The following is a 23,731-nucleotide window of genomic DNA, read 5'->3' on the forward strand; positions in this document are numbered from 1 at the left end:
AAAAAAAAAATGAATACACTGATCAAATTAGGTTTTGTGACACTGTTGTGTTTTTAATGACACCTAGAAAATGCAGTGTCTGTTTCACTAAGGGTCTTTTAAATTTGGTATTACTTGGTTAAGAAGGTAGAAGAAGTTAACGGGTAAACTTGGGCATTATAAACTGAGGAGACCACATCCAAAACTGCAAAGCTGTCAACATTGAGCTAGGGAATGTTGGTTTTGCTTGGCACATTATTTGTGTGGAAGTCTTTCTGTTGTGTTACCACCTGAGAAACTCATCTATTTGCACGACAGTCTGATCCTGTGAAAGAATATTTCTTTTTGCTTGCACTTGGTTGTTTAAACAACTGCTGTACCATCATTTGGGCCAAGAATCAGAATTCTGCATTCAGGGTTTGTGTTTGTATTGCAAGGTATGTAATGGCATGAAATTGTGTTTTATGAGATACCAAACATGCTTTTATACCATGCAAATTTAAACTATTGCTTGCAGCAAGGAGCCAAAACGTGATGGTCCTTCTTTGGATGGACAGGAAGAAAGATCATGCAAGATGTCTCTATTCTTACACTGCTGTACAGTTTTCCCCCAAGACCAGGCACTCTGTTGCCTCACCATCAGAGAACATGGCCATGCACAGAGACAAGGAAAGCTTGAGATCACAGGCTAAGCCCTTCCTTTATAGGGGAAAATATCTGCTTTGTCCAAAGGTTAGCACGTCATTCTTCTTGTTACTATGAATGCAAAGCAAAAGTCTGGAATATTCTTCTCCCACAGCACATAAGACCATGCAGTCTAACAGGCTGTGTTTATAAAGGGTCTTGCTTGTCTTTAAACACATAAATAAAGCTTGCAATTAAATACAAACTCTGAATGCTCTCACACTGCGCTTTGTCCAAACAACTGCAAAAGGTGTATATGCCCATAGGCAAGTGTTCTCCCAGCAGTGCTCATTTTTTCACCAAAACACAGCTCACAAGTTGACTGTGCCACTGTTTTCATATTATTTGCTACGGCAGTGCAGTAATATGGCAATCATGCATGATAGTAACTGTGGCCTTTCCAAAGTTTTACTTTAACCTTAGCAGGGTTTCTCTTTTCCCTTTTGGTTTTGTTTCCTTAATGCTGCATCGTTTCACAGGAAGCTGGGGTAAGGGAGCTTTTCTTCTTCCTAAAAAGTAATCATATATTTCAGTTTGAAACTTTGGGCAGAATAAGAAAATATCCTTAACCAGCTTTGGCATTGTGTTTTCACCTGTAGTTCTCTACCAGTTTCTTTTGGGATGGAGCAGTTCTTTATACTGTCCTTGTAAATTGCTTTTTTGGCTATTACAAGGAAAGCAGATCTCCTTCATTCCTGACCCTGCTTTTGGAACAGGATTAGTTGCTTGAAATCACTGCAAGCTCTCATTTAACTTTATACGTGCTCTTAAGAGGTTTTCTGAGTCAGAGCCTCTAATGATTTTTACAGCAGAAAACTACGTCCCCATAAAGAGCTCTACTGTATGTGCTAATCATCAACATTTTAACACTGTCAAATAATAAGACTACTAAATTTTACTGATGTATCAGCACCGACAGCTGTGTCATGGTAGGCAAACTGACACAGGGAATTTAACCAGTTTTGTCTGAACTTTCTTTTAAATGTTGCATTCTCAAAATTGGGTTTTGATAGGATTTCTCAAAAAAAAAAAAAAAAATTTGGCTTTTTGTTTTGGCATTCTGAAAGTTTTGAAAGGTGTTTACTGAAAGTGGAATAATTTTTGCAACAAAAAAAATTAAAGGTCTACAACTGAATTTCTCGTGTGACATGAAGATTTGCTTTGACTTAGACCTAAAACTTCAGTATTGCAAGCAAACTGAAAAATCTCTTCCTTAATTGATAGCTCTGCTAATTAAAACTTGACCCATCACATCAAACCAAGTATTATTATGTGCATCAGCTCCATTTGAAACATTGTCCTGTAATCTTACATAAAGACTTTTTAAAAAGGCCTTAAGATAGGTTTCACAGTTTATAATTTGAAATCCGTGAGATACCAAACAACAATCCTGTCTTTCTTCCAAGCCTTGCTTGCCTGTAAGCCTCTCAGTGTTATTTACTGATGAAAGACCTGAAAACTATGGTCACAGGAATTTGCCATTCCTGTGTCCCCTGAGCAAATCAAAAATTAGTGAGGGCTGAAACAACTCCCAGCATTTATCTAACAGGAGCACAGCTAAGAATCACCCAGTATCATATGTGAGGAGCAGGGTTAAGAACAGATATTTCCATGCTAGACTCTCAGTGTTCCAGTTGAAGTCTTAAGAGCAAACAGTGAAATGTGCCTTCAGCCAGACTTCAGCTTCTTTGCATGCTGCATTGCACTGCTGATGTTTCTGTACATATTTCTTTATTGGTTGGATACCTCTTCATGGTTTATTTTTAAGAAGTGCTCCTGGGCATTAGTGGAAATGGAAACTGAGTAGTAAACTAGTTTTGGCCTCAATTTGTCATGACAAAGTAAAGGTTGTCTGACATGGTGGAGGAGGAATAACTTGTGTGTTAAAAATTCCTCAGCTATAGCAAGCTGAAATATTTGATTGTGTTTTTATTCCTAGTACAAGCCCAATGCCCCATTTTAATATTCTATGATTTTTTTTCCTTCCCATGCTTGGTTTACCAAGTATTCCTTTCAGGACGATAGTGGTGAGCTTACTGTCCCACCAAGTACTGCTCCAGAATTTATATGACATCTTACTGGAAGAATTTGTGAAAGGCCCTTCTAACTTGGAGGAGAAAATGGCAATACTAGTACCAGAAAACAAGTTGGCTGGTTTTCTCAGGTACATCTCCATGCAAAACCTGGCTGTCATCTTTGACTTACTTCTGGACTCCTACAGAACAGCCAGAGAGTTTGACACCAGACCTGGGCTGAAGTGTTTGTTGAAAAAAGTGTCTGGCATTAGTGGAGCTGCCAACTTGTATCGCCAGTCAGCCATGAGCTTCAACATCTACTTCCATGCCCTGGTTTGTGCAATCCTGACAAACCAGGAGAACATCACTGCAGAGCAAGTGAAAAAGATCCTCTTTGAAGATGATGAGAGAAGCACAGACTCATCACAGCAGTGTTCATCAGAAGATGAAGACATTTTTGAAGAAACTGCTCAGGTCAGTCCCCCGCGAGGGAAGGAGAAGAGGCAGTGGAGGGCTCGAATCCCATCTCTGAGCGTCCAGCCTGTCAGCAATGCAGACTGGGGATGGCTGATCAAGCGGCTTCACAAGCTCTGCATGGAACTGTGCAACAACTACATCCAGATGCATCTGGACCTGGAGAATAATGTAGAGGAGCCTCCAGTGTTCAAAGGTGACTCTTTCTTCATTTTACCGTCTTTTCACTCAGAAACCTCCACCCCATCAACTGGAGGGCTATCTGGAAAGGACACACCATCAGAAGATGACCGAAGTCAAATCAGGGACCAACTGGGAGACAGCCTGACACCTCGAGGAGGGAGTGGAGAAATATTGCTGCTACCCCCACCCCTGAGTCCTAAACCAGAGAAAAAAGAGCAAACCAAGAAAAAAGAATGGTGGGAGAGTGCTGGCAACAAAATCTACACCATAGCCACCGACAAAACCATCTCCAAGTTTATGACAGAATACAAGAAAAGAAAGCAGCAACAGGCCATGACATCGTTTACCAAAGAGGTCAAAGTGGAAAAGAAAGGGGAACTCCTGGGTTCAAGAGGGCCAGACTCACCTGTACTCCAGCGGCCACAACATCTTCTAGATCAAGGTCAAATGAGGCATTCATTCAGTGCTGGTCCAGAGATCCTGAGACAAGAGAAGAGACCCCGCTCAGGGTCCACAGTCAGCTCCCTAAATATATCTATTAGGGATGCAGAGGCCCAGATACAGGTAGGACATTCTTGTAGAATGCTAATAATAATAGCAATAAATAAAAAGATACCTATACATTTTTTTATTTATGTTATTATAACCTTTTTGTTAAGTATTGTATTATATATAATGAGGTCCTCTTAATGAGGACTGAATCTTTCAGGAGCTGGAATTAATAAAAACCTGATTCTGTCCTATTAAAAGAAAGTCAGTCTTGAGGGAAGTGTCATCAGGCATATACTAGTTCAACTTTCAAGAGTGCTGCTATGACTGGAGCCAAAGCTGCCCTTAATCCTGAGAACTGACAATCTACAGCAAACTCATTGCTTACTGCTATGGGCTATAGCCCACTGAAGGCTTTTGAAAATGCCATGCTGCTTGTCACATTGCTTTAGTACTTAAGAATGGGGATTTTTGTTAATTCCAGAGAAAAATAATGGGTTCTTTTGCTAAACAGAAGCTTGCTGCATGCATGTCCAAGTGAACAAATCAGTGAAAGCATCAAAATTGGCAGACTTTATTCTCTGTGGGACAAAAAAAAGGAAGGGTGAGCATGAGACTTGCAATACAAAGTCAAACAATGACTTAGTACTGAATGTGAATTAGGAAGACACAGTGAACATTAAATGAATATGCTGGCATTACTCAGTCTTCGTGAGGCTGCAACCACCAGATACCTTATTTTCTGTCTCAGCCCCTGGGCTCACCTGTTTAGAAAGGTCTTTCTCAAGAGGTTTTTTTTAATCCAATTTCTTCGTAGGCATGGACCAACATGGTGCTGACAGTTCTCAACCAGATTCAGGCTTTGCCAGACCAAACTTTCACAGCCCTGCAGCCAGCAGTGTTTCCCTGTATCAGCCAGCTGACTTGCCACGTGACAGATATCCGTGTCCGCCAGGCAGTACGGGAATGGCTGGGAAGAGTGGGCCGAGTTTACGATATCATCATTTAAACCAAGCTGTGCTCTGTTGCAAAGGGCAGAAGACATTCAAGGTATACAGCAAAGAAGTATTTGGGGTTCATTAATTGCCTATTTGTTGGTGATAAATTAAGAAACAATGAGCTTGTCAATATTGTCTATCCACCTGAGATTGTGTGTCCCTCACTCACACTAGCAAAGGAGGCAAAGCATGAGTCCTTCCAGAGGATCTGGCATGGCCCCAGAACCTAGAACCCTGTCTGTAAATTAGGCTCCTACCAGAAGAGGTGATACATTTCAGTAGCCTTCATTTTAATTCAAATTTGCAGCAGTGGGAGCCACCAGAAACTGCAGCAGAACTTCCACGCTTGCAATTAGCTGTGAGTGCAACTGTTGTGAGGATGTCAAACCAGGTCAGTAAGCCTATTTAACTTAGAAAATAAATAAATAAATACAAGTCAGTGAAAAGGTGGGGCTATAGGACAAGTAAGAAGGTGACACTTTTTAGGGTAACATCTTCCCTTCAAAAATTGGCATGAGAGGGGATAGCCAACTAAAGATTATTGTAGTAACTAAACCTGTAACTCACTAGAGAAAGTGGAAATTTATTTTGCTCCAAGAAGAGCCTTTGAAGTCACATTTGGAGTAGCTAAAGAATCCCAGGTCTAAAACAGGTGAAGCAAGCACAGGCTATTGATCCTTTCATTGCTCTTATGGAGTATTGCTCGAAGGGAAATGGCACTGTCAAACTGCCCTCTCTGCAACACTACCCTGGCTGCCTCTTCACCTATGCCTACAGCTGAGCATTTTGCCACATGTCTAATTCCCACTAAGGGTGAAAGGGAAGTTTGTTTTGCTGTTTCCTGTAAAGCTATGGGGAAGACATACCACAGCAAATACTAGCATGTGCCAGTATCCAGCATTCAACTAAGCAGAGATAAAATGCTCCAGTTTAAGCACCACTGCAGCTGTTATTCTACTGGAAATTTCTGTTTGCTTATGTAGAGCTGCTGTAGCCAGGAACACCCTTATCACCTTTGTTAAATGTAGCCTATCACTCCACTTTGAGCTGAAGCAAGATGGAAAATGGTATGAAAGGGAGGTATATTTCCTGTTTCTCTCCCATTTCTTGTCTGCTGCTGTAAATAGAAAAGGACAGATCCTCGTGGAGGTACATCCCTGCTCCGTGCAGCACTCCTATAGGGACTACTACAATTTGCTGTTATTAGTAAGAGGGAGGAGAAGGGGGAGGATTGACTATTGTGTTGTCAAGTGTATATGTGATGCTTTTCACACTAGAGAGAGCAAAGGGTTACCTTGCTGCACAAGTTATGTCACAGCCCCTGGGATATTTCATTTCGTACTCCCATGCTATACTATTTGTTGATTTGTTGATAACTTGTTGAAAATGAGTTGATTTTAATTTTGGGTGACCCCTTAATGCTGTTCTCCCAAGGCTTTTAAAATGTGCACGCCAACTAAATATACAGCTTCAGTCCCTGCTCCAAAGCATCCTAAAAATACCATCTTTTTATATAAGGCCTGGATTTTGCACAACTATCTGCTTTTAGCATCTTAAACGTGGAAAAAAGAGGGAGCCAAGAAGCTCCACTGAACAGCCATCTCCCAAGCTGCTTTGTTTACAAAGAGTCTGACACTATTCTCCTGCCTTTTCCCTCCATTACCTACTTTGCATTTGTCACCTGCTAGTCTTGTGCAGGGAGTATTTGTCCCGTAACTTTCTGTAGTGCCAGTCATGCTGTTTCCCTTTCTTTCAAAAGTTTCCTTTGCTAAAGTGCTTAAAGGACATAAAAATGCTGTAAAAACAATTATTTTCTACCACCTAAACTGACTTTATAAATAACTAATTTAAAAATGTTTTCAATTGTCAATTTCCCCCCAACAGTTTTAATACTTCCTCAGGGACAGGTTAGATTAGCCTTTGGTATCTGGGAGAGTAGTAGCACAGTTTGATTTCTGTTGCCATGTCTTTCTTACACATTTTTAGGTAGAGTAGAAGTGTGGTTACATTTTTTGTTAAAGTTTTTATTTGGCATCTATACAGAACTGCTTTTAAAGCAGTACATTCATTAGGCAGCAACAGAAATAAGAATAATACATCATATTCAAAGCAGCCAACTCTGATGGTTTTCATTATAAATGCATTGAATGGGTGCAGATCCTTGCTGTACTGATCTAGAACTAAAGCAAATCCCTAAATTATGTAGGGGAAATAAAATTGATATCAATACTAGTGAAATCACTCAGGACTACAGAAGAGGCCCTTGTATCTGGGAAACACCATGGTTGTGTTGTGGTTGCAGTACAAAATTCTTCTGTAAATCAGAAAAAAAAGCTTTAAGAGTGACAATACCATTACCACCACCTCCCTCAAGCTCATGAACACAGTATAACCTAGTGTTACTTGACTAGCCACCATCTTGACCTAAAATACAATTTCATTTCAACTATTTACACTACAAATAACCACACTGGAACATGAGGACAAGTAAATTTGCTGTGTTGCTGTTGCCGTTTTGAACTTTGTCCTTCAAATTATACACTAAAGTGCCCATTGTCACCCTCAGTGCCTCTGCTCATTAACACCCCTCCCTAAAAGGTCATAAGTAACTTTGTGTAATTCCAGAAATGTAATTTAGAAGGAGGGGAGAAGGAATCTTTGAAGCAGCAGGCTTTACATAGCAAAGTTCAGCATGTGCTGCTCTTCCTTTTCCTTGTGTGTAAAATGCTAGTCAGGTGAGGGGAGCAGCCCATGGCCATTTCAGTGACCATTACCATGAGATGTAAAAGCTAAAGCTTTCTGATGTACCCTCAAAACATAAACAAACAAACAAAAAATATTAGTTGATTTGTCAGATTCTCAGCAATTTTTCTGCTGGTTTAGTTATAGACATCGGCAAACCCCAAAGAAGTAGAACAATAAATGTGTGAAGTCACCATTTCATAGGTCCTGTGTGGCCTGTTTCATGGCTCATGACTGCCAGCATGATACTTTCAGACCTCATAAAGCAGGCTTTATGAGGTCTGAAAGTCCAAAGGAGTCTGCAGAACAGTGCCAGGAAAAAGGAACTAGCATCAGCCTGTCCTAAGCTTCAGAAGGAGAATTCCCAACCCTGCACACCCCAATCACGTCCAGGTACATGTCCATGCTACAGTGGCTTTTCTGCTTTCTACCTGTGAGTGGGGAAGCACCTCAGTCAGTAGCAGTAGTAGTCCTTGTATCCACCTGTGTATTCACATGTGTATCCCATTCAAATCCTTAATGATAGCTCTATAACCTCATGCATGGCAGCACATTGGCAGCTTTACTGTTGAATCAAACATTTGAACCTTAAGAAAACCAGTCTCTCTGCATTACAGCCTGAGCTTGCTCTTTTTCTTTGCCTTGGTTAATGACCACATTCTTCCCTTTTCTTACCCTTACTTTTTTTGTCACATAAATTTCTATACAAGTTTGGTTTGATTTTTTTTTTTATTGAACTGGCCAGTTGTTTTTAAAAATGATTGCCCAGTAAATTTTACTCAACTGAAATGCTTTAAAAAAAAAATTGTGGTAGCTTGACGTCTTTCTCAGGTACCAGAGCTGCACCTCCGCTGCCTTTGCCTAACTCACACTGCCCTCCTCAGGGCCACCGCAGCAAGCAGAGACAAGGGCATCTCATTTTAAAATCTTGTAGGCAGTTCCTAAGAGAGAAAGTTGCTGCTGTCCAGCATCAACTACCTTTTAGCACATGAAACAGCTCATCACTGTGCAAATATTTAAAGCTGAGAAAAGCAGAGCACTCATCACGAAAGTGATCCTTTTCCTGAAGAATAGGGGCAGGGTTTGACCCCAACCTGGTCTCAGGCCATTGCATGTGTTTGCACTTCCTTCTGCATGGGGAACATATGCAATCATATGAGATGATTGACATGTGTTTGTACAGATACCTGGAGCTCCAATCACTGCCATATTCTGAGCATTCAGCATATTTTCAGAGAGCTATCCACATTATTAATGTGCTTATCTGCTGTGTTATGTATTTGTATCACACCAGCAATGGTTAACACAGTTATTCTAGTACCTTTTCTGAGCTTTCAGCAGCCATTGAATTACCACTACTGTCTCTCGGTTAAAATGCTTTCACGTCTTTAAGATGTTAAGATACAGATTTAATACTTTCCTAGGGATAAACTCTCATTTGAGAATAACTGACTTAATTTAGCATATAGAAAGAATTACTAGAAAAAGATTTGCATTGACCTGGGCAATATCTTCCTTGTACAACTCCCAGCACAGGCAACATAGCTTTTGCCTCCTCACAGATGAAAAATTTCTGTGCTCTGCACTGTGGCTTGCTCATGTCAAGGCCAAGCACAGTTTACACCTGTGACTTGTAAGGTGCTTTCCCTTTCAGTTTGAGCTTCAAGTTGGGTTTAAAACCTTAAACCTGACTGTAAAATTCACTGACAAATCCTCACTTGCCAAAGATAAAAACCCCCACCTCTAAGTACCATGTGCAGTCTTCACCTGTACTTCATATATACTTCATAGCAGCATCTCAGTGTTGTTGTCAACACTGCAGAGCCCGGCACAGCACTGGCATGAAACCATGTGGCAAACAAGGTAGAAAGTAGAGTCCAGCTCCAGCTCCATGTGCTGCCTGCACTTTGTACCTTTCTTCACAGCTTGGGCCCACACTCAAAGTGCTGAAGATGTTGAAATCAATGGAAGTAGCTAGGTATCTTTAATATTCAGGATTCAGTCCTTGAACCCTTCAATTCCTACATACGGGTTCACAAGTTCTCAGGAAAGGGGGAGTCCTGTACAGTTCTTTGTGTTACCCTCTCGTCTGCTGTCCTCCATACACCTTCTGCTTGAAAAATCCACGGGAACCAGCACATAGTCCCACACATCCCAGTACTGCAAAACTAGAACCCTCACTTTTGCACAGATCTAGCAAGCCAAAGTGTTTATTTTTTACCTAGCTCATCTGTATAGAAGCCTGTTGAGAAATTGAGCATGTGGCTTGGCTATTGTCACCTTCAGCAATCCATTCTAGAAATGCCATTTCTCAGTGCTAAATTGCTCTTAAATTCACAAAAAAAGTGACGTTCTTCCTTTTTTTCCCCCCACTTTTGCACTAAGATACGTCTAAGATGTCTAAGCAGTCAATTTACTCATTACTCCAGTCATAGTAATTAATGGAAAGACCTGTGTACAGGGCTAATCGTATGACATGAAATACTTAGGTTTTTTCAGTTGCTGATCATTCCACATTTGTTAAAGAACTAAGATGATACCAATCTACCAAAAGAAGTTTCTCTTCGTTTAGTGTAAAGGACCAACTTACCATGGCACAGAAGCACAAATGTTGGATTTTATGCAATGGAGATAAAAGCATGTGGCAGCTAGTGATCCCTCTTCACTGAGCCTCCGTAATTTGAGTGGAGCTTCTATAGGGATATCACCAAAGGGTCTCTCAGCAGCCCTCACCAGCAACACGCCTGGGACTCCAGGAAGTTGTACAACTGCAAGGAAGAAGTCGTAGATCCTCTTTCCATTGTTTCCACTACTTCCCCTCAGAACATATACTTTATGTGTGACACTAATAGGATAGTAAACAAACAGTTTTGGCCAAACATGCAGTGCTGGCTATTTAAAAAGAAAAAATAAAAACGTACATGGCCTAACACACATCAGTCTTTTCACTTAGTGCTCAGAGGTCTCCAAGCTGAAAACTAAAAGTAGAGGGAAGAAATGCCCTAATTCTGCAGATATTAGTGGAGCTACACTGTATGATCCTGGATTAATGCAATAATGAGCTCGCCTGTGGAACCAAATTCCCTCAAATTCCAATTTTGGCAAAATCACAAGTTGAGGTTTGCATAGTCTACACTGCCACATTGAATCAGGGAGCTGAGTTTATGGAAAGCATTTTTGGTTAAGAAACATGGCAACAGGATCGATTTCAATCATTTTACCCAAACATCCTACTTTTCAAAAGGTAGTTTATGTACTTCTGTAAATTCCATCTGACTCCCATGGAGCATCAGGGCCCTGTTTCCTATCCATGCATTTGGTCCATCTGAGCTGTGGTGAAGTGCCACACTTCCACAAGCAGCAAGACAGCTGAGCTAGCAGACAGGCATAGGTACACAGGTTCAAGCAAGGGACAAATATCTCCTCCACAATCAGGCTGTGACTCCTGAGCCCCCCACTCTGCAGAGGAAGACAGGACTCTATGCCAAAGGGAGAACAGCCAGGAAGGGCAGAGCATGGTGGTGACAGAGCCCTGTAGTGCACGCTGTTTGCTAGAGCAGATGGGAGCAAGAGATTGAAGGTGTGCAATGACAACAGCAAGAACCTTCTTTCAGTTCCCCCCACTTTCTCTTCTCTTTTCCCCTCCCCCCTTTTTGGCATTTTTTGTGAGACTGCGTACATATTTCTATGGCCCTTCAACCAGAACTGAAAGCAAGCCAAAGGGAGTGGACGCTCCGTTTCGCCAAAGATCTAAGTCTTTCCTGTTTGAAAATTAAAAAAAAATATCAAATTTTATTTCTGTGATGATGGCTGCCAGGGGAAGCAATTTACCACAAAACATGATTCCCAGGACTTAATCTCTCTAGCTGTATATTCAGGAGGAGCCAGTGATACTTCTTAAGAGAGTCTATAAATTACCTTGTCAAGCAAGTGCTTACATTGGGTTTACCTTCTGCTGAGTTCATACCTATCTGCAATTCCTTGGTTTCATCCATGTTTCTTCCCTCTACCTTTCTGCTCTTCTTTAGAAGAACACTTCCCCATGTCCACCGTGTCCTGTTGTGCCGCTAGCTTTGTATGGTCCTTGGGTGTCCAGTGGTTGGGCAGTCACTGTCAGCTGGCTTGCAAATTGTATTTTGTGTATATTCTATTCTGACTGAATTCTGAAATGGAAATATTTTAAAACAAAAAGTATAAACTATTTATGTTGCTTGTGTTGTAGAATAAAGACGCAAATGCAAAATAAATTATGCTTCGTTTTTGTCTAATGAAAGTTATTGTACAGTTCCTGATGAAGCAAAGGAACAGAGCAGAGAAAGGGCCTGAAATACTTGATATGTACTAGCAGGAACTGCAGTTTTCATGGATGACCTTGGGAATTTAGTCACTGTGAACTGCTAGGTGTTGTTGATGGGAACTGAGATCTAAACACTGACAAATGAGTCCTACAGCACTTCTAGCCAGAGTCTGGGTTTGTGGGGTGGAGAAGGGTGACGCTACTGAGATAGCTGGAGGTGCAAGTTGATGCCATGCAGAATTTTGAAGCATCTAGACAGGTGAAACATTTCTCCCTCCATTTAAATAAGGAGAATACTTTTGGCTCTGATTTCATTAGAGATGGGTTGCTCAGAGCTCTCATTCACAGCCAGACTTTTGTTGGGGTTTTAAGCTAGGCATTCCCTGACCACCTTCAGCTTAGATAGCACTCATCAGATGTTCCCAGTAAACAGGTGCGTGGATGCTGCAGTGTTTCATTCTGCTGAAATGAGAGCTCAGCAAGGGCACTCCCCATCACCTCTTTTGATTAAAGTCAAACCAAAGATTGCTCCTGTTGAAGAAAAAACCTTTAATTTAATGAAAATAGTAAACACCTTCTTTACAGGTGTCACTCCTGCTTCTGTATGCAACCAGAATTTAGGTACTGAAGGAGAGAGCGTTTGCCAGTATCCCTGTCAAGAGAATTGGCATGGGGCTTCCTGAAAGCAGGAGTGTGTCAGTGACAAGACATAGCATCGTACAGTAAACCTGAGGGTACACCTCTGTGGTCAAGGATGCTACCCACAGCCCAAAGGCAAGCTTTCCACATAATCTCAAGAGTGAAAATGCAGCCAGCTTGCCACCTGGCCTCACTGGGATCTCTGGGCATGGGCTCCCGTACACTGAAGCAGCATAAGGTCTGGCCTTCACTGGCTGTTACATAACAGCCTCATCAGCATGAAGGTTAAGAGCAGATTACAAAGCAACCAAATGAGTTTGTGATACTTTAATAATCTTACACACTTCTGGCAAAAGAGAGTGTGTTAAATCCCAACCGCCAGATCTAATTTCATTCCAGGAAACTACCTTCTGCTGCTCTACACGTCTCATTTAGATCCCATTAGAAAGAGTTTCCTTTCCTCCTAAACAGCATTCAGTAATGTGAAACAGCAACAGAGTAAATACAGAAGCTACTGCTACACTATTCCACTCCTTACATGTACAAATTCCCAGTTGCCTTCCCACTAGTGCTGGGGTCAGGCTAGCATGGTTTCTGCTGCCTTTGGTGCAAGAGGTCCACATGTGGTAGACCTTCCTTTGTACTTATCTAGAAGATGCTTGGTCTTGTTCTTCTGTTGAGGAGCAGAGTGTTAAGAGCACTTGCCTAAGAAAACAATAAAGAGAATTTTTAAAGGGATGAAACAGGCACACCATTGAATCTCAAGCATCGTTTTCCCTTCAGTGGATTCACTAAACCCATTCATTTTTCTCACAATGTAGGTTTATCCCTGGCTACACTGTGTTAATCTGTGTTAAATTAAAAGTTAAAAGCTCCCCTGATACCAAGCCAGACTAATTGTTTCCTAATTGTTATTTTTTTGACAAGGTGCCAAGGGAGTGCCCAGTGTCACTACTACCATTTTACAGCTGGGATGAGCAACTGAGCAAGTAAAAAATTTGTCCTTGACCTCAAAATGGCCCAAAGTATCTAAACACATGCCCTGGCCTCTTGTTTATCCCAGGGTTGTAGATCTGTGAGATAATCTGGTGAGAGAGGGAAAAAATAAATAACAACACTAAAAAAACAACAGCAAAGACAGTTCATAGGAGGGATAAAGAAAGGCAAAGTAGAGATACCAGCAGGTACTTCAGGTACAAGACAAAAGGGAAACACACTTTGGATGTAACAGTTAATGCACAGTAGGGTTGCAGAGGAGACCACTGTCACATCCATACCCCCAAGCACTCGGGTAATAAGGGGACAATATTTTCAGTAATCCTGCTGGAAGCATGCTCTCTCCAGGACAGATACTGGTCATGTTTTCCAGATGAAGAAACCTTTTGGTTCCCTGAGCAAACCTATGGCAGAAGTTGAAATAAGAAATAGAACGAGGCCAGGATTCTGTCCACAGAGCTATACAAATTGCAGGGTGATTTCTGATTTTTGGAGCTTTTGGCAAAGAAGCTAGCATCAGGATAAACCTCTTAACATCTAATATCACTGTAAACAAACACAAATTGAACTCTATCCAAATGCACAACACAGTGTCCTAAAAGAGTGTAGTCAGAATCCAGAATTCAAAACTCAACAGAATCCAAAATAAATCAGTACAATTTAGATGTAAGCACAGGTCAGCTAGGTCCAAGGAAAAAAAAAAAAAGAAAAAACCAAAACCCAACATATTAGTTAAGCTGCATGTGCAATTTTCTGACTCCTGATAGAAATCAATAGCAGTAAATCTGGTTGATTTTTTGTTTTGTTTTTACAAGAGATTTGTACCTTTATCTATACCATAATTTCTGGGAAATCTGTATCCGTAGGGGAGAGACAATGCTTCTGATTTGCCAGCTCTGAGAAAATATGCCCAACCTGAAATATTTTTGTTCGCTGTGGTTAATGTGACCACTTCTGATCGCTAATCATGTTCATTCCCTACCACAGTCAAACAAAATTACTTAAAATAATGTGAAATACTTTCCTGCATAGCATTTATAAATTATTTACTATGTTTTTTAATGTTACATTATATTCCCAGAAGACTGCTTTGTACTTCAAATCAGGTTCTTTGTGCCAGAGATTACAGGGAAAGGAAGAGATCAAAATAAAACTGGATAAGATGCTATACTGAAATCTATCCCAGTAAGTAATTTTGTCTAGGAGGTCAAAAAAGACAAATCTTCAAGCTTGGGAAACAATAACGTCAATCATAATGAGAAAGTGAAAAATGGTTTTGAACAGGTATTGCAGTAACTCATGCGAGAAGAGGAAGGTGACAAGGTCCTTGGTTGGTTCACAATGCTTACTTGCAAAACCAATCCATCATCCCTTGAGAAAACAGAGGAATCAGTTTCTGGGTAGAATTGCAATGGTGGCGCTACAAGCACAAGAGCCCTGATAAAAACGTTCTTTTAAAATGCCAGCTGCGGGGATGGTCACCAGAGCAGATCTTACATCTCTCTTGCACATTACCTTTTCTTTTAAAAGGACACTAAATAATTGAATATCTCAATTCAGGCTCTTGTGGCCAGCACCAAGCCCAAGAGAACAAACATTATTAGTTTGAAAAGCCAGGCATGAAAGTTAAAAAAAAATAAAAAGGAAATATTTTAATCTAGGTTGCTAATTTTTTTCTCACACATTTTCAATTTTTTAGGCAGAGCTGTGCTGAGAGTAGGACAAGAAGGATGACCACTATTGAGGGTCTGTTGGGAGTGTGGGGTATATAGGCTACACTGTGTTGTTCTAGACAACATTACAGATCTGCAATGCGTGCTGAAGAAAAACAGGATGAGAAAGAGAGCCTGGGGCAGGGCACAAGTGCCAAACTACATCACTTTTTGAGTGTCTCTTCTAGAGCCTGAGCCATCAAACAAGCCAGTCTGGGTGGATAAGCATCCCTCTCAAGAAGGCTACACCCTGCACATAGCAGAAAGAAATGTTTGGAGTCAAATAAAGTTTATAAAACCCCTGAAACCCTGAAGAGCAACATCAGAATGTAAATGCCTTAACCAGTCAGGCCTCATGCCGTCCCTACGACCTGGGCACATTGTAACTGCTCGCCCCTACAGGCCCCACTGCCCCACAGTGGCCATCTGGTTCCTCCTGCCGTAACACACCAAGTCACTTGACACTGAGAGTATGAGGATATGCCTGGAAAAGGGGTGAGAGGATCCCCATCTTGTAGCAGAATCAAATGACTGCCTCAGATGTTCTTTTCACAACTGATTCCCTTTGTACACCACTGCCCCAAGCAAAATCTACTTTTTCCTTCAAAAGAAAATCCACATTTAATCAGCCTGGCCCCAGGCTTTCCGCCTCTGTACAATTCTGAGTGGCCCTGAAGCTTCACAAAGGAACAACATTTTGCACGGCAGCATCAATGCAGCCCATGCAGAATGAACTGGAACTCACCGTGGGACACAGATAGGGACATCTTTCCACTCCCTATCCAGAAGCGGGTCACTGCAGTGGATATTTTCTCAGTACTCTCTCAAATGACAATTACATTATATTATATTATATTATATTATATTTTATATATAATTATGTTATATATAATTATATATAATTCAGCCTCCTGAATTAAGGACATGATGGACTGCACACACAGAACTGTACAGATCATCCATTCAACCACACCAAGCCCCAGTGCAGAATTTTCTTTACATTTCGCTACTGTTTTGACCCTTCTTGTACAATCCCTCACCTCAACATCAGCTTACCTTACACAGAAGGCACTATCACACACCTCTATACACCTTGACATCAGCACGTCATTCTTGGGCTGCAGCTTACATTTCCTAGCTGAAAACCTGGCCTGTTAGTTATAAAGCTGCCCACACTGAGCAGTGGTTCTCAGCAGCTCAACTGTCCAGGTATTTCTAATGTGCAATTGTTCCCCTCTAAGCATTCACACATCCCTCAGACAACACATTTCTTTCATGATGGGTTTGCCATGCCACTCCCTGCTGCCAGGCTACGCCTCTTGTTTTAAGAAACCACACTTAAAGCCTTTGCCTTTGTATCCCTGGTTTTCTATGGAGAGTATTGCATGGTGCCTTGCCTTTTCTAATACCAAGACCCTTTCATTTCCAATCCTGTGGCATACTTTCCACTTGCATCTCTGTAAGCTCTAATCTCCCGAGCCCGAGGAAACTGTGGCCGTGTCTTTACCCCACTGTCCCAAGTGTTCTTATCCTTATGGCCTTGCACTCGTCAATTCTGAAATATTTTTACATTGGAAATGTCTGGCTTTCGTGTTTAACTCATCCCATTTCCCCCTCTGCCTCCTGACATTTTAGTTTCCAGTCTTTAGCTCCATTGTAAGAGCTCTTCAGCCTTCCCCTCAGAGTTTTTAGCAGGTAACTTTAGCACCTACAAGGGTAATGGCTTTTTACTTATGCAGCAGACATTGCCCACCAACACACGTGCACGAGGCACGGCAGCCAGTCAGCATAAGCAGCACAGGCACTGCATCAAGTGTGACACAATTGATGCAAACGGTGTCATAAAGCAAAAACAGCCAGTGGGGACTTTGAGCAGCTTCCACAGAGTCATGCTCAGCACTGTCACACAGCACCTGCTGCACCAACAGGACACCCCAAGGAGGAGGACACCTGCCTGGCAGTCCTGCACTTCCCGCCTGACTGATGGGGAGTTTTCCCTTTTCTCTGCCCCTTCAGGTACAACTGCAGTCCATGCATGCCATCAGCTCTGCTTTATCATTTATTAACATTTATTATCATGCATTTAAGGCTGACCTGCCTTTGTGTAACAAGGCTCATACCCTAAAATCTAGGCTTGGCTGCAATTTTGCTGGCCAGCTGAACCATTAACAAGTGCACTTGAGAAAAGAAATAAAGATTTTGTCATGTCTGCAGATTTGGGGCCTTTTTTATATACAGGATTTTCTTAATGCATTTCATTTCTATAGCAAACTTTATTCTACAGGTTGCAGGAGGCTGTGCATCTTCTCCATAAGTTCGAAGTAGAAATCTTTAGAGTCAAATCAGGAGATTAAGCTTCAGGATGTGCAGGCTGAATTGGAACTGTATACAAACTGTGTTTTATTTCACGCAAAAAGAGGTACAAAATTACTCAAAGCCTCTCAGTTGATGTTCTGTTAAATAACACAGTTCATATGGATTCAGAAGTCCACAGACATGAATAATTTTCACTCCTGTCCAGAAGGGCCAAAGGCCAAGGGTCTCGCTTGGCTTTTCCTTGACAACTGAGTACAACACTGAGTGTATCCTGATTTTGCAAATGTTTCAAGCATTTTAATAATGGCAAATGAAGAGTTGCAGATTCATTGTTAGTGATGGGCGATATCAGGGCCTCTCTGAGTCTGTAATCAGAGACAATAACCTGTAAGAGGGTGTGTCAATAACTACAGTTCTCTGTGGAGCCGCACCTGGCTTTAAAGGGATGACAAAGGACTTTTAAGTTAGTTTGCATTTTTTCCACTCTGATGAAAAACTGAGCTAGTTTTAGAAGCTATAAGAGCAATTGCTTCTCCAACAGCACTCTCCTGACGCTGGTTTTAAGCAACAATGTCAGAAAGAATAATTCCTTTGGAATCTAAAGATAATAGATTTTTGGCAGCAGCAGATGATACTAATCAAATCAGGCTATAAAGATATGATCATGCTTTTGAATGAAATCTACTGTGTTAGCAACAAGTAGTGACACAGAGACTGCTGTACTTGAATACAGTCTCAAGAGATTTCATTCAGGGATTCACAATATTCTAGCAGAAAATTGCATCAGTTTGAACAAAGAATTGAACACAAGACTGCAGATAGCTTGAGAGTTCCATGTCTAAAGCCTGCCAACCAATACACAAGGTCAACAACCAGGGTAAGCAACATCAAATACAATGAACAATAAGGTAAATCTTAGAAGTTTACTTTTAAAAGCTCACCTGAAGGTTAACCACACATTCACATTTCTCCTTAGAAGTTTATTTCCCTGTGTTGGTGTCATGGTTTAGGAATGGCACTCCCCAATTTAGTGTTTCCCACTGAAACTCCAAACCACACACCACTTGGTCACCCTCCCCCTTTTCTCCTCCTCCCCTCTGCAGAGGATTGGAGAGGAGAATCGGAGCCACAAAAGGCGAATATCATGGGTTGAGATAAGAACTATTTACCAGAAACAGCAATGAGATAAGAAAATGAACAATATTAATAAGGAAAGTGTACAAAAGAGAGAGTGTAGAGCTCAACCCGCCTGCAGCCATGCCACCCAAAATGCTCCCTGTGGTCAGGACCAGCGTTACCCCACCACTCTGTCCACCATATTTTCTCACCTGGAAGGAGCCCCTTCACCCTGGAAGAGAGTCTCTTTCTCCCACCCCTGGCAATGACACATCCTGGCCATGGCCCTTCCCAGATACTGCAGAAACTTAGCCCTGTCCTGGCCAGAACCTGGACAACTGGCAAATACTACGGGACGAAAGCAGCAAAAGAAATAAAGTGTGGACAAGGGTTACAAAAAACCTGTGTGCCATTCTTTAAGATCAGGGTAACAAACACTGCTTCTGCTCTGCTTCCCAAAGCCTTGTAAAAGGACAGATACATCCATCATTTCAGATACTACAAATATTGTAATTTATAATGTTGCCCATAGTTGGTATTTGAATGCAGGCAAATTTTACAGCTATATTAGATAATCTATTGAGTAAAGATACCACAGACATAGAATATTTCTTATTATTGTTATTGTCAAGATAGAAATAGTTCAGCCTTATTTTTAATGGTTTAACTTAAATTACATTGCATTCCTGATATTAAAATGGGATTAACTTTACTTAAAAGAAACTGTAAAGAGGAGACATATATTGCTACCAAATTAATAATTTCTGTAGGAAGTCCCAGCACAGGTTTTCTCAGTTATATTTAAGGAGTTACTATTTTTTACTTACGGGGGACTTTATTTATTTTTATATACTGCAATAAGAAAGCTTTCACTAGATATGGGATGAGGTCTCCCCCTCCTTGCAACACTTGCCTCCTCTTCTTCACAGCCAGGCACAGACACTCCTTCACAGCTGCCTTCCTCCCTCTCTCTATACTCATCTTCTGGCTACCTGCTGCCACGGAGCTTTTGCCCCTTTGGATATGCCAGGAGTGTCGGACATTTCTCCCTAGTTAGTGCCTTTCCATTTCCTCACTCCCTTTGCCCAAAGCATTTCTAATCCATTTTGTTTCTTTTTAGAATATCTTCCTTATAAAGTAGCAAAATACTTAATCTTTCACTAAGGTTAAGGCAACACTTCTAAAAGCAAATGCAACTAAAAGCATAATGTGGTCAGCTGGTTCTTCAGAATTGCTGAAAAAAACCCAAATCACCAAAAATCCAACCCCAGCACCAATCCCTCCACCACCCCCTCCCCCATAAGCAAAGAATTTCTATAGTTTGCCTAAATAGGAATGAAATGTCATACAGTGTGTACTGGCAGACACGCACTCTTAAATAGAATGGCAGATTTTTCTCTTAAATAAGAGAAAACAGGAATTCAGTGTAAGGGTGACCAAATGCAAATGAAGGTGATCAGACCTAGACTGATAGAAATTACAAAAAAAGTACATAATAAAACCCCACAGCTCTAGACAGTATCATCAGATGGATACTGCTCAGCCACCAGAACTCTGCCATGACCACAGAGCTTTTCAAGCCTTATCACACTCACAGAACTCTGAGGGACATTCTGTAGGAGACAACCATGCTCTGGCAGCAGCCTGAGGTCTGTCCCTGGCACTCTCTAATGGTTTTGCTTTTACCCATCTGCAGCAAAGGGATCTGGGATCAATAACTCAACAGTACCTCCCCCTGCCCCCGACTCCAAGGGACAGTATCAGTGTGCACACGTTTTGTAGCTGGGTCTCCCTGCCTCTGTTTCTACAGGCTGTGAGTACATCCCTCCCTGTCCTCAAACACTGCTCTCCAGAGCTATGGCAGAGCTACGCCAGCTTGTGTCTCTCCTTTGAAGTAACAGTGGGTTTAGTTTGGTGGGGAGAGGAGATTGCTCTTCAGAAGTTGCTTTGGTTTTGGAAAATAAATGTATTGATAATTAACCCCCCAAAAAAAAAAAACCAAAAAAAAAAAAAAAACCAACAAAAAGTAAAGCTAAAATCTCAATCTAATGAAAATTTGTCAAAAAAAGTACAAAACAGAATTGCTTAATTACCCAAGTAGGAGGGAATGGACAGAAGCCAGCACCACTCCCACCTGAAGGATACAGCAGCACCTGCCAACTGGTTATAAGCAAAAGTCATCATCTCCCTCCATTTCTCCTGATGAATCTACACCTGTCAACACAGTACTGCTAACAGTGGTAACACCTCACTCACTAAAATTCTAGTTTTGCATTATTCAGCTTAGCTCTCTCCCTCTCTCACAGCATCACAGTCATTCAAGCAGGGAAGTTTCATTGCCATCTGTGGGCAGCAGTAAAAGAAACTGGGGGAAGAAAGTAGCAAGAAACTTGAAAGGTATCTAGGGCACTGTGGATATTGTGTTCCCTACCAATATTAGAGGCAATACAGCCTAGAATTACACTGCTAGCCTCGAACATCTCAGCAAATCAGAGATTAATAATTTATGACTGGCAATCTGAGCTTCGAACTGAGGACAGTGGAGGCGCCTATTTTCTGCAGTGGCTTCTTCAGAAAGTCTCTCCCTGCTTCTCAGCTAGGACATTGGAAGTAATAATAGCAACACTGCCTCAGTTAAAAACATCATGTTGGCACTGTTTCACAAACCTTTACCAAACTTTGATTAAAGTCAGTGGTACTATTCTATGTTGGCTATTTTCTCCAGATTGTTTGACCAGACAACTTCTAGATCACGCTATTTCAAAGAACAAAGCCAGTGGAGAAGGAGGGCAGGACATTTTGTCCATGTCAACATCTGATGACCTCTGAACCCGACCCACACTTCAAAGTGGCTAGCCTGACATCTGGCCAAGGGGCTTGGAATTAAGGATGAGCCTCCTCCCCGCAGCTTTCACATTACAGCATGCCCAAGATATGATGGTATTTATGAACTCCTTGTGAGAAGGAAAAATAAGTGTCAGGTGTGCCACACAGGGTTGGCAGAAATCTGCAACAGATTTGCCATCACAAACCTGGTCTTGAGTGGTTCTGTTTCAGTTCTGCACAAGAGCCAATCTGCTCTACAAAGGAAGTGCAGCAAATGGGCACCTGATCCCTGGCAGCAGAAAGAGGATACCCCAATCATGCTCACTAATCTTCCTGCTGGGTCGACTGATGATATAAAAAGCCAGAGAGACAATCATTATTTTATATTCTAATTACCTGCATGACAAAAGTCACTGCATTTCCCCAAATTCCCATTTGGCCTCAGCTCTACAAAGTTAAATCATTCTTATACATTTTCCAGAGGTCAAGAATTCAAAGCAGCACTTGACAAATCAGGTCAGTGAGTCTGAAGAGTGCACACCTTATTTTTCTTGGCTAAAATTCATCAACTAGAATCCAAGGATGCCAGACAGGGTGTTATATACTGTAAGGAGACATATATTTTTACTTCTCCTCATTATTCATGCACAGTCCCAAAGCAAATTTATAGCAAGCTTTTAAAAATAGCACGAATAATCTTAGGGGCTGCACTAAGACCCTAATTAAGATGGTATATGAATGTTTCCTGCTTGCACGTAAGATTATAGATTTAAGCTGCAGAGTCTCAAGGCTCCTTAAGGAATTTCTTTTCTTAACACTGGTTTGGGAAAGATGATCGTCATTCCTGCTTTTATACAAGGTGTTGAGACACCAAGTGAAATATTTTGCTACCTTGACCTGTGACTTGTTAAACCATGTTTAGGACCTGGCTTCTCAGTGGACATTATAACTCACAGTGTAACTGCCCTGGGCCTGGTGAAGCTGGACACACTCACCACCTCTGAAAGTACTTTCCAAGATGATGAGTGAGGCATCGAGGAGAGGAGGGGTCTTCTCACAAGCATGCAAAGGCTTTGCTGAGGTGAGACTTCTAGCTTCACACGGGACCTCCTCAGCAGAAGCAAGAGTTTGGTTTCCAACAAACGATGTGGCTGCTTCAGCAGCAAGACCAGCCCCTCACGCATTATTGTTGTTCCCTGTCCACTGCTCACCTGGCAACTTCATTAATAAAATGGGATAGATTTATCAAGCTATCACCTCTCTTTCCCACAGCCATGGCTCGCCTGCAGGGTGAATCCTTCCTGAAAGATGCAGACACAGGGATCACAGCCAATTTTGGAACAGGTTCTTCCAGGGTCCTCTCCTTAGAAACAGCGAGTGCTGGCACTGCTGATTGCCATTGTTGGAGCTGCAGGAGTACAGCCTGCTGCCTCCAAGTAGGCCTGCAATTTTCTAGGAGCCATGAACTAAAAGAAGAGTTGATGAAAAAAAGTCCAAGCAAGAAAGAAGAGGTTAGGATTCTAACCCCAAATTTCCATCATCAGTCCTAAACACAACTGTTGCTCGGACTGACAAGCCTTGAGATATCATGCAAAACACACCACAGTTGAAAGGGACATTTAGGAACAGCCTTTCCCTCTGCTCGCAGCACGGCAGCAAAACACACCTCCAACTTTTCAGCATGAGTTAAACCTTGATACAACTTGCAGCTTAGGTTAAATATTCCTCCCTTCAGAAGTTACCACACATCGGTGAAATAAGTTCGTGTTGCTTTTCTGTATAAACATCTCAGAGTCTTCTCACTGGAAACAATTGCCATTTAACGAGTATCCTAGAAAGCTGTAAACCTGATTTAACTGAACTGACAGCTCATTCTTACCAGAAGCAATCATACACTCTCACAGTGACCAAAGCTTTCCTGGCAGAGCTCTCTCTCTGGATTTATCATTAACATCTACATCCTAACACTGCTAAATAATTCAGTACAGCATTTAGCCCTGTATCCTTGCCTCTCTACTCAGAAACCACTCTCTTTTCTGTATGTTTCAGCAACAGGGAAGAAAAACCTGCCTGGATTGTGATTATTCCTTGTGCTCTGTAACTGAGGGGGGAACCTCAGTTACCCTTTCACTCTCAACATAGAAGCACAGGTTTTATTTATTTCATTTTATTTTGTTGGAAATAGTGTTTATTAGATAACTAAATATAAAGCGTTATTTATCCACACGGAGTCACAACCATGTGGGCTCAGATTCACATGCAAAT

The 23,731-nt window shown here is 41.5% G+C and overlaps 1 protein-coding gene across 8 annotated transcripts in view; it reads left to right on the forward strand.

The window, feature by feature from the left end:
• ARFGEF3 (ARFGEF family member 3) overlaps nucleotides 1-11,812 on the forward strand; it is a 92,062-nt gene extending 80,250 nt beyond the window's left edge. For 5 of the 8 annotated variants that reach the window (XM_039568207.1, XM_039568209.1, XM_039568210.1 and 2 more), the window contains 3 exons: nucleotides 1,143-1,151; nucleotides 2,669-3,899; nucleotides 4,642-11,812. In XM_039568207.1, the coding sequence (XP_039424141.1) occupies nucleotides 1,143-1,151; nucleotides 2,669-3,899; nucleotides 4,642-4,833 (1,432 nt within the window). In that variant the 3' untranslated portion in view covers nucleotides 4,834-11,812. The other 3 variants (XM_039568208.1, XM_039568212.1, XM_039568215.1) reach the window with 2 other exon arrangements.
• Nucleotides 11,813-23,731: the final 11,919 nt, after the last annotated feature.

Source organism: Corvus cornix, chromosome 3 (assembly GCF_000738735.6).
Source record: "Corvus cornix cornix isolate S_Up_H32 chromosome 3, ASM73873v5, whole genome shotgun sequence".
Classification (NCBI taxonomy): domain Eukaryota; kingdom Metazoa; phylum Chordata; class Aves; order Passeriformes; family Corvidae; genus Corvus; species Corvus cornix.